The sequence below is a fragment of the Silurus aristotelis genome, assembly GCF_946808225.1.
Source record: "Silurus aristotelis genome assembly, chromosome: 27".
NCBI classification, from domain to species: domain Eukaryota; kingdom Metazoa; phylum Chordata; class Actinopteri; order Siluriformes; family Siluridae; genus Silurus; species Silurus aristotelis.
Window position 1 is genome coordinate 7366828 of NC_139600.1, and position 12071 is coordinate 7378898.

A 12071-nucleotide genomic window follows, 5' to 3' on the forward strand; every position below is an offset into this window, starting at 1 on the left:
GTCTTTTTCGGTATGTATTTCCGGCGCTTTTGGATGCCGTCATTTCCGTTGTGTGCAGCGGTGGCGGGAGATTCACGCGTGGTCTGGTTTTTGAGTTCACTTTTCGAGTCGAGTCCACCATTTTATTGCTTTAAGGAAAAAGAATAACGATGGAAGCTCAACAAAACGGTTCTGGTCCCGCGGCTGAAATCAAGACCGACAGCGAGGCGCACGTGAAACAAAATGGCCATCATGAGCCGGCCGAGAGATTCCGCTTCACCCCGGAGCCGAGTCTGGAGGACATCAGGCGGATGCAAGCCGAGTTCACAGACGAACGCGACTGGAACCAGTTCCACCAGCCGCGAAACCTGCTGCTGGCGCTGGTCGGGGAGGTGGGCGAAGTGTCCGAGTTGTTCCAGTGGCGCGGTGAGGTGACGGAAGGTTTGCCCGGCTGGTCCGAGGCAGAGCGCGAGAACCTGGCCCACGAGCTCAGCGACGTGCTCATCTACCTGTTGGAGCTCGCCGAGAAGTGCCGCGTGGACCTGCCGCAAGCCGTGCTCCGCAAGATGGCCCTCAACCGCCTCAAATACCCGGCCAGCAAAGTGCACGGCTCAGCCAAGAAATACACCGAGTACCAGGACTGAAAAGTGTGCACAGCTTCCTAATCCTTGTAGTGTCGAGATCACCAGGATCTCCAGTCTGGATCTGTTCATATGGGTTTTCTTTAAAAAAGCATAAATAAAAAAGAATAGTAGTACTAAAACTTCCCAATATCCACCTCTACACCCAGGACCAGCACCGAACCTTCCCAATCTCCATCTCTACACCCAGGACCAGCACTGGACCTTCCCAATCTCCATCTCTACACCCAGGACCAGCACAGGACCTTCCCAATCTCCATCTCTACATTCAGGACCAGCACAGGACCTTCCCAATCTCCATCTCTACACCCAGGACCAGCACAGGACCTTCCCAATCTCCATCTCTACATTCAGGACCAGCACAGGACCTTCCCAATCTCCATCTCTACACCCAGGACCAGCACAGGACCTTCCCAATCTCCATCTCTACACCATGGACCAGCACAGGACCTTCCCAATCTCCATCTCTACACCATGGACCAGCACTGGACCTTCCCAATCTCCATCTCTACACCCAGGACCAGCACAGGACCTTCCCAATCTCCATCTCTACATTCAGGACCAGCACAGGACCTTCCCAATCTCCATCTCTACACCCAGGACCAGCACAGGACCTTCCCAATCTCCATCTCTACACCCAGGACCAGCACAGGACCTTCCCAATCTCCATCTCTACACCATGGACCAGCACTGGACCTTCCCAATCTCCATCTCTACACCATGGACCAGCACTGGACCTTCCTTATCTCCATCTCTACACCCAGGACCAGCACTGGACCTTCCCTATCTCCATCTCTACACCCAGGACCAGCACTGGACCTTCCCAAGCTCCATCTCTACACCCAGGACCAGCACTGGACCTTCCCAAGCTCCATCTCTACACCCAGGACCAGCACTGGACCTTCCCAAGCTCCATCTCTACACCCAGGACCAGCACTGGACCTTCCCAAGCTCCATCTCTACACCCAGGACCAGCACAGGACCTTCCCAAGCTCCATCTCTACACCATGGACCAGCACTGGACCTTCCTTATCTCCATTTCTACACCAAGGACCAGTACTGAACCTTCCTATTGTGCATTATCACTTGAGAGAATTTTCACTCCATGCTCTGTGCACACGGTTCATAATTTGAGCAAAAGTTTAGAGATTATTGATAAAATGGGTCAAGTTTAATCCATAGAAAATATTTTTTTGGTGACTCATTTTTGTAATCGCAATCAGTTCTTAGATTTCATAGTCATGCTGTTCTTAATGGTTTCTGCAAATTTTTATTTTAAAAAGTATGGGGTTTTATTGCTTTTAAATCAGTGTAAATTCGCACATACTCTGCATGTATAGTTGTATTATATATATTTTTTCTATTGAAAGTGCAACATTGGGTTCTGCCTACACACACACACACACACACACACTTGTTAAGGTCTCTGAGTAAATGCAGTCTGTTGCACTTTAATCCCTGTGTCTTGTGTGGTTTTCTTTTTGAGCATCATTAATGATTGCAACCAGTTTTTTTTCATGGGATTTGTTCTATTTGATAGTCTTATTTTTCTGTTTCTACAGGTTGTTTTGGATAGCGATCAGATGTAGTCACGTGGCATTTTTCTGTTCAGCTCAGTGTAGTAATTAAAATTCCCTAATTATACATTTTAATTGGAAGCCTTGACATCAGAAGTCACCTGGACTGTAAGAGCAGACAGGTGAGAGTTGAAAGTGCCAGTAATTCATTGTTAATGCTATTAAATGTTAATGTTATCGGTTGAAAAATGTATATGAAAACTAAAGAAAAATTATTTAATTCATTTGTAGAGTGTTTTTAACAATGGCTATTGTACCAAAGCAGCTTTAAAGAAATGAAGCCGGTTATGAAGTTATATAAAGAATATATATGTATAAAATGGAGACAAGAAAAGATTCTCACTTTTAATTCTTGCTCCCTTTCTCTTCATACCACTTATACTCTAACCCCAGGGGAAAAAACAAGCGCAAATGGTGGTGTTGTCCTCTTTTCTTTGGTGAAAGAGGACAAAATTAAGTCTGGCTTCTCTTCAAAACATTTAAAAAAATGTTAAAAACTATTATTTGGTAATGTTACTAATATATAATTTATATATCATATTAAAAAGGATCTCGTTGTGTGTGCCAAAGTGTCTTTTTCTTACTTTTATTTGCTTCATTAGTATCTTTTTTTTTTTTTAGCTCAGCTCTCATCTATCTTTATTGTGTCTGTCTAATATCTTTCTTTTTCTTCTCTCTCATCACCCTTTCTTCCCCCTCTCTATCACACAGTCACTTCCTATCTCTCTCTCATTCATGCCTCTCTTGTTCCATTACAGTGCATCTTTCTTAGATTTTACTCTCTTTGTTATTGCCACTGACTCGCTCGTACTTTCTCTCCTTCACTGCCTCAGTCTCACATACATTTATTTTTCTTCTCACATCATTTCTCACACCATTCCATCATTTAAGACTTTAATGTTGGGATGTCTGTTTTTTATTTCTGTCTATATCTGTCTGTTAACTTGTTTTTTTCACTGTATTCTTTTCTGGGTTTGCAAATAAGAAGGTGTGTGTGTGTGTGTGTGTGTGTGTGTGTGTGTGTGTGTGCACCGAATCAAATCTTTTGTGAAAATGTTTCATACAAGGCCACACACACTGAGTGGGAGCTCTCAATCTGTTGCTGCTACACAAGCATGCGCACACAGTCCATTTATTAAATAGTGATGTTGCTATGTAGCACTGTTGCTATGGAAGATGTTTCCTTCTACACTACACTCTGAAATTAGAACAAACCTACCTGTAGGGGGCGCAGTGTCACTACACAGCACACACGATGAGTTTGTACTCTGTGTGATCTATGGGTAAGGAAGAATTGGACTATGTAGCAAATAGGGTGTGTGTGTGTGTGTGTGTGTGTGAGAGAGAGAGAGAGAGAGAGAGAGAGAGAGAGAGATATTTGGGACACGTCTGCAGTTGACTAAATGATCTATAATGTTATTCCCTATAGTGTTCTACATAGTGCATATGAATATCCAGTGTAGGAAGTCAGAGACATTTAGGATGAGGAACATTTCCTACATCTCAGGTGAGACCATGATCGAGGAATGTAACAAAAAATATGCAAATGATATTTAAATTGAACCAAATTATGCAGGGTAGCCTCTAAACTGCAGGATTATGGTAATTAGCCAGCAGTCTAGATGTCAGTTTCCAAACAGGGAATAATTATTAAGTGATTTAATTTGTCATTTTATTTCAAAGTTACCATCAGTCCATATGAGCATTTAAAACATTAAAAAAATCATGAAAAACATTTAATAATAATAAAAACAGAGATAGAAACATTAATTACCATTATAAAAATGTATTTGTATATATTAGTTAATATATCGTACATATACACAGTGTAATATGTTAATGTTTAAATGTATTTTCTGTTATTTATATATAACACACAAACACACACACTAATTATTTAACTGCAAGTAAACATCATGCAGTTCTGCTCCACTCTGCACAATTCTTTTCAAATATTCTAGGGTTCATTTATCATGTATATAATTCATTGTATATCTTAGATCCGAGATTATCCTAATCTATATATCGTCTGTATATACACTGTATATCTTTTGTACAGTTGTGCATATCCTGTATTGTAAATGTTTATATTGAATATTCTCTACACATATTGTGCCTTATACACATCCTGCACTATATAACCTCATATATGTTCATTATATATGTTATAAATATGTTGTAATTGTACTTACTCAACAGCTCATGCACATTTTTCACTACAATAGCCTTTATATGTATTTGCTGTAGATTTATCCACTTACATACATTTACATATTTATCTGCACTTGTCAATTATTACAATTGCTACTATTTGCACTACTGAATGTTACTAAACTGCAGTTGGTTTTTATCTATCTATCTATCTATCTATCTATCTATCTATCTATCTATCTATCTATCTATCTATCTATCTATCTATCTATCTATCTATCTATCCTAAATATTTACAGTTTATTAGTAAACTGTAAAAATCATGTATAAAAATCTAAAGCTATCTAATAAATAATATACATGACCTCTTTATTAATGATACTATATGAATGTAGTACAATTATATTCTGTTCAATACAATTATTTTTATATTGTATAGCAATTTTACCAATAGTCAGTGTAAAGGGGGGAGTAGTAGCTCAGTGGTTAAGGTGCTGGGTTACTGATCGGAAGGTCAGGGGTTCAAGCCTCGCAATTGCCAAGCTGCCATTTCTGAGCCCTTGAGCAAGGCTCTTAACCCCCTGTGCGCTCCAGGGGCACCATATTATAGCCGATTATGCGCTCTGACCCCAGCTTCCGAGCTAGCTGGGATATGCGAAGAACAAATTTTACTGTGCTGTAATGTACATGTGACAAAGGCTATTCTATTCTACCAAATTAGCTTTACATAAATAAATAAATATTCATTTCAATGTCATAAATTAGGTCTTATTAGTGTGTCTCTAATAAGTGAGCCATTGTTGACAGTGGCAAGAAAAACTCCCTTTGAGGTTATGAGGAAGAAACCTTGAGAGGGACCACAGGCAAAATGGAAACCATCTTCATCTGGGTGACACCGAAAGTCTGTTCATTACAGTTTTACCATTGTTGAGGTTATCAGCTGTTTACTGATGGACACTTGAATGCAAAATTAAATTGACATAATGAGTACGTTTTGCGGGTTTTGATATTTTTTCCGTTTTATCTAAGCGTTTATTTTCTTATATGGTGTTATTCTTACTTATACTTAATTTCCATTATTCTTTACTATAAGCTGAACGTCTTTAAAAATGCTTGTTATTTTCTTTTCAGAGTTGACATGGCAGCTTTATAAGCTCATTAGAAACATTTCAGCAATTGTGCATGTGTGTGTGTGTGTGTTGGAAAATGTTGCACCTGCCAGTTTGATTAAATCTTAGCAAAACATGTATCAAAGCAAAGTGTATCACAGTTGACATGTTTACCTTCTTAAATAAAACCCTGTGTTTGTGTGTGTAGCTCCTACAAAAATGATAGCCGTCTGCTTGCTAGTTATTTATCGCTGAAGCAAGGTGTGGAGTCAAACTGAGGTCTTTAAAGCAACCGCAGAGCTGAAATATGCTTTCTATTTGCTTAAAAAATCTGAAGCCATGTCTGTTTAACTTTTAAATCAACTGAAACTATATTCATTTTATTCCTGAAAGCCATTTCTCCTCTTCTAGTGCTGCTTTCCACATTCAATTGGTGGCCTTTGCTAAATGTAATTACCATGCAATTTCAGTCAAACCAAGCCCTTATTTTTGGTCATTTTTCAACACATAGGTAGTAAATGTTTATATTCGTGATAGTTGGATCATAGTTACTGTAGGTGGACTATGTTCTATGTAGAAGATGCAACCTGAAAGAGATTGGAGACTGTAAGGTGTTGGCAGGGGACAGTGTAGCTAGACAGCATCAGTTGGTTGTTACGCACGGACGAGGCGGAAAGCGGAGCTGTGCAAAACCAGGGTTTTAATGACAGATGATGTAAAGTCCAATGAGCACTTACACAACCAGAACAGAAACCCGGAGCGAAGCGGAGAAAGCAAAAGGGCTGTATCGAAAGTAGCGTGTCGAAATAGCAAGCAAAACTGGCAGCAGAAAGGGAATCGTAGAGCTGACAGCTTGAGTCCATAAAGGCATTAACGGACGGTGTTGGTGGGAAGCGAAGCTGCTTATATGGGAGGGAGTCTGATAGAAGTCAGGTGCGCCGAGTTAGTAATCAGGCGAGAAGCTCCGTGTTGGCGGGGCATGTGCGGGCGGGAGTGCAGGGTGCTCCCTGTCATTGGTGGTCTGCCGGATGGTTTTGGAGGTGACAAAGAAGAGGAGGAGAGTGAGGACTGATAGAAAAATAAGATGGTGGAAACTGAAGGAGGAACACTGTAGTGTAAGATTCAGAGAAGAGGACAGACAGGGGCTCGGTGGTGGTGAGGAGGTGCTGGATAATTGGGCAACTACTGTAGAAGTGATAAGGAAGACAGCTAGAAAGGTACTTGGTGTTACATGTGGAAATAAAAAGGAAGACAAAGAGACGTGTTGGTGGAATGAGGAAGATGAGAAAAGTCGGCAGGTGTACAAGGAGATGCGGCTGCAGGTAAAGAGGGATGTGGCGAAAGCCAAGGAAAAGGCATATGAGCGTGAGAAGTTTGACACCAAGGAAGGAGAAAACAATATTTGTACCGATTGGCCCGAGGGACCGAGCTGGAAAGGATGTGCTGCCAGTTAGAGCAATAAAGGGTGCAGATGGAAATGTGTTGACTAGTGAGGAGAGTGTGTTGAGAAGATGGAGGGAGTATTTTGAGCAGCTAAAGAACGAGAAAAATAAGAGAGAGAGAGAAGGTTGGATGGTGTGGAGATGGTGAAGCAGGAAGTGGATAGGATTAGTAAGGAGGAAGTAAAAGCAGCGATTAAGAAGATGAAGAGTGGAAAGTCGGTTGGACCCGATGACATACCGGTAGAAGCATGGAGATGTTTAGGAGAGATGGCAGTGGAATTTTTAACAAGATTGTTTAACAAGATTCTGGAAGGTGAGAGGATGCCTGAGGAATGGAGAAGGAGTGTGCTGATACTGGTTTTTAAAAATAAGGGAGATGTGTAGACCTGCAGTAACTACAGGGTAATAAAGTTGATCAGTCACACCATGAAGTTATGTGAAAGAGTAGTGGAAGCCAGGCTGAGAGAAGAGGTGACCATCTGCGAGTTACTGTATGGTTTCATGCCGAGGAAGAGCACTACAGACGCATTATTTGCTTTGAGAATGTTGATGGAGAAGAATAGAGAAGGTCAGAAGGAGTTGCATTGTGTTTGTGGATTTAGAGAAAGTATATGACAGGGTGCTGAGAGAGGAGTTGTGGTATTGTATGAGGAGTGTGTCAGAGAAGTGTGACAGGACTTGTGAGTGTGGTGCAGGACATGAATGAGGACAGTGTGACAGCAGTGAAGTGTGCAGTAGGAACAACAGACTGGTTCAAGGTGAAGGCTGGACTGCATCAAGGATTGGCTCTGAGCCCTTTCCTGTTTGCAGTGGTGATGGACAGGTTGAGAAGAGCCTGGAGAGGTGGAGGTACATGCTGAAGAGAAGGGGAATGAAAGTCAGTAGGAGTAAGACAGAGTACATGTGTGTGAATGAGAGGGAGGGCAGTGGAGTGGTGCGGTTGCAGGGAGAAGAGGTGGTGAAGGTTCCTGGGGTCAACAGTGCTAACAGTGCTAATGGGAGTGATTTGTGATTAAAGGGTATCTGCAAGTGTGAAAGTTTATAGGACTGTGGTGAGACCTGCAATGTTGTATGGTTTAGAGACAGTGGCATTGAATGAAAGAAAACGGCACTGACAAGGATGGACAGGATTAGAATTGAGTTTATTAGAGGGACAGCGCATTTAGGACGTTTTGGAGACAAGGTGAAGGAGGCGCAATTAAGATGGTCCAGACATGTGCAGGGGAGGGACATGGGGTATATCGGTAGGAGAATGCTGAAGATGGAGCCACCAGGAAGGAGGAAAAGAGGAAGACCAAGGAGGAGGTTTTTGGATGTGGTGAGGGAAGACATGCAGGTAGTTGGTTTGAATAAGGCAGATGTAGCGGACAGGGGGTATATGGAGATGGATGATCCGCTGTGGTGACCCCAAATGGGAGCAGCCAAAAGAATAAGAATAAGAAGAAGTTGGATCACAGTTTGAGTTTGTCATTGTGCCTGTGTCGTCGTGCTTGAAAGACAAAATGACTAAAATGTTAGCCTTTGTCAAATTAGCTAGGTTATTCATGAACGTTTAAATGTTGCCACACAAAGTTTTGGGTGTTTTTGGTTCACATATAAAATTCACAAATTCAAGAGTTCATACACAGCTGAAATTGTTGTAGTTTTAGGGCAAGTGCATTACTATTTTTTATGTTATTTCCAGTCTTAAAGATAAAAGTACAATACAGACTGTCTGAAACCACATAAGTATATATTCTGAGGTAATATCTACTTTCACAATTCCACAAAGCAAAGTATGTAATTTTAAAAGTGTGATGTTTAATGCTCAACAATCCCTCTTAGACAAATTAGCTATGTTAAGAAACCACATCCTTTGATTACACTACGTCTGTAAACTGAGCTCATTGCTAATGAACAAACTCTAATGGTTTTTAGTGAGTGTTTGAACATCATGGAGGAAATGTTGTGTGCCTCTCTTTAACCCCCCTTCCCCTCTTTCCTCCTCCCGTTCTCTCACTCTCTTTCTCTCACTCTCTCTGTCTGACAGATGATCATTTATCCAGCACAGAAGTTTAGCAGCTCCTCCATCACACACTAACTGCCTCTCAGTGTCTCCATGAGTCAGCACACACAAACACACCCGAACATCGCTTACTTTTAATAAAAGCGTAGGCTTTATTTCAATGCCAGAAGCCTCAAATTAATAGCAGAATGATATATCTCTAATAGATAGTTATATATTACATCTTCTTTGCTATTAACAACAGCAAATAGCTTTTCTAGTTAAGTTGAAGTGTTTAGCAGGTAACTCTGCTTTCTCTGCTTTAATTGTATATAGTATATTTTCCACATTTCCATGGGTTTTCCAGTTTCCTCCCAGAAATGCCTGTTGGTGGATTGTTTGACACTAAATTACCACTAGATGTAAAAAAGTGTGCGAAAGAGCTACGAATCCAACTAGCTAGGTAAATATGTTGGTTGTCATTGGAGCTAGGTGTGGAGTCAAATTAAAATCAATTCAATTCTTTTTTATTTGTAGAATGCTTTTAACACTGGATATTGTCTCAGAGTAGCTTTACAGAGATAAAGTGGTAATAAAGTTTTATAAAAGAGTGTACAAGTTTAGTGTCTATAAGTTTGTTACTTAAAAGTGTATTTTTTGGCAATAACGAGCGAGCCACTGGTAACAGTGGCGAGGAAAAACTCCCTGAGATGACATTAGGAAGAAACCTTGAATGGAACCAGACTTAAAAGGTAACCCATCCTTATCTGGGTGGCACTGAATGTCCATTCATTACAGTTCCATCATTGTTGAGGTGTGTTGAGGTGTATTACTGTGCAGTAATAGGTGCTTAAATGTAAAACTGTTCATGCAACCTGTGGTCCTGAGGCATTGTAGTAGACTGTTGATATTAATTACAGTTCACATCATCCTCAATGCTCTTGAGGTTCTCAGTAACTGCATCAATCTTTAGACCATTTAGGCAGAACCATCCCCAGCTGGTCTCCATCTGAAGAGAACTCCATCCAGAGTTAGGGCATGAGAATGAATTAGGCAGATCTAAAAAAGAGGAAATTGTGGTCTTTAAAGGAAGAGCACAGAAAAGAAAGGAAAAGAAAGCATCTCTCTGTAATAAAAAATTATTTTAGAAACTTTCTCAGGTTTACCCTAAAGCTACATGCTAATCACCGTGCCACATTGTCGCTCAATAAACATATTTTTTTAAATAAAGAGTTAATAATAATACTTACCAATAAATTTACAAATAAACCTTCAACTGAGGGCTTTTCTAATATGAAATTTATGTTGGGTAATCTGGAAGTTCAGTGAACAGTCAATGATCATTATATTTATAGCAGAATTTGAGTAAAACTAGAATTTTTGTGGTAATTTTCCCCATACATCTGAGGTAAATGTTGATATTCTGGACATTTCTTTTAGCACTAACCCTTTCATAAGTATCTAAACAGACCTATTGTATATACTAGATATAACTAGATTTTCCTTTAGTGTGCATAACCATTGGAATATGTTTGTGTGGGTTCACTGTGGTGTATCCATGAAGTATTCCTAACGTTCTAGGGACGGCTCTTGATCCACCTCCATCTTCACCCGGACCAGGATGAAGATGAATGATGATGAATGTGATAGCAGGAGACTGAGACAGTGTGTTAGAAATAAATGATGACCTAGCAAGTGTGTGTGTGAGCAGTCTCTCCATAGCCCAAACCCTACATTGCATACTCTTTTATACACCATATATTATGGATGGTGTTCTGTATTATTAGTTATTATACAAAAGAACTATAATTAATTATTGTGGTTTGGGTCACAGACACATTTAAATAGCTGTTTTGTTTTGCAATCAATAAATCATTTGCTGTGGATGGAAAATGCTAATTAGCTTGCTAAATAGTTTGAAAGACAGGTGTGGAACTATTATGTTCTACAATACTATTGTATTTCTTTTATTGTTTATTCAATGCTAAACTTAAGTAAGTGATTTTGTTTAAGAATCTGAAAATGCTAAATGCATAGCTAGCTAGCTGGCTAAGTATAATGAACTGAACATATCGAACGATTCAGACTTTGTGGCTTTTGTAAAAAGAAATTGACATAATGTAGCAAGTGCGTGTTCCAGTCTCTTCATTCATGTGTTGTATTTTGATGATGTCATCTTATTTCTATGCACTTATGCCTCTTACAGAGACTTATTTTGTTTTTAATCTTTCATCATTGTTTTTAAGCCTCAGGTCTTTTCATTTGTTAATTTTTTTCTATCTGTTGCTCATGATAACTTTAAAGCAGCAATTATTGCAAGTAATTATTTTTTGTTCAGAGTTTGCACATGTTTAAAGTGTTTGAACTGAAAAAGAAAATATTTAATTTGTTGCAAAAACAGTATTGAAACTTGGTTAGTCCACTAGCAATATTGAAAGATCTGAATTTAGATACAGTAGCTTTGTAGCACTAACACACCGTCTGACAGTCTGTCTCATTACTGAAACTTGAGGTATATAAATATATATATAATGTTTTGCTGAACCCTTAATATTAATAAACAATTTCTTTGTCTTTTTGTGTAAAAACTTAGCATGTCCCAACACCCCAAATGCATCTCCGTATGTTGTTACTGGGAGCATATTAATATTACCATATATTTTTCTTCAAGTATGCACTCTATCAGATTTGCATACTCCCTATCAGACTTTCATATCTGGGTATGTTCATTGCTAGTGGTGATTTTTTTATGGAATCTCCAGCATCAAAGCACTCTGAAAGAGTGTGAAACATCTGAATATTATCAACACTAGTGTGTTATCTGTGTCCCTTGTGTGTCAGCCTCAGGCTGGAACAGTAAGTGTTAACGTACGCTATCTACTTACAGTCTTTTCATCAAGCTTCATGGTTAAATTAATAAAAGAAGATCTTTTTATACCTTTAGAATAATCTTTCCTCTGGTGAAATCCATACAATCTGTTTTCATTCTGTTGTTTAATATGTTAATGTTAATCAGTCGATTCTTATCATTTAAGATTTCATTGTTTAAGGCAGAGGGTTCTTAATGTTCAACTATCAAGCTTGCTAAGTTTTATGGTCTGCGCATATTTGGATTGATAAAGTTGTTCTCTTCACTTCGATTAAAAATCACTCTATTGTGGAGGGTTGAACTCAATAGCCATGGTGAC

General features: G+C 39.5%; 2 protein-coding genes across 5 annotated transcripts in view; one reads left to right on the plus strand and one right to left on the minus strand.

Moving 5' to 3' along the window:
- The window catches only part of LOC310721180 (craniofacial development protein 2-like), a 437392-nt gene that overhangs the window by 91204 nt on the left and 334117 nt on the right, over positions 1-12071 (minus strand). The gene's annotated exons all lie outside the window — the stretch shown is intronic.
- On the plus strand, positions 10-1372 carry dctpp1 (dCTP pyrophosphatase 1). 3 transcript variants are annotated; one of them, XM_083532626.1, is made up of 2 exons: positions 10-626; positions 1180-1372. In XM_083532626.1, exon 1 carries the CDS (start codon positions 150-152, stop codon positions 621-623), a length of 474 nt encoding a protein of 157 aa, XP_083388752.1. In that variant the 5' UTR covers positions 10-149; the 3' UTR covers positions 624-626; positions 1180-1372. The 3 variants fall into 3 exon arrangements, with proteins under 3 accessions (XP_083388752.1, XP_083388751.1, XP_083388750.1); XM_083532625.1 differs by lacking the exon at positions 1180-1372 and adding an exon at positions 893-913; XM_083532624.1 differs by lacking the exon at positions 1180-1372 and adding an exon at positions 811-956 and having other exon boundaries at positions 11-626.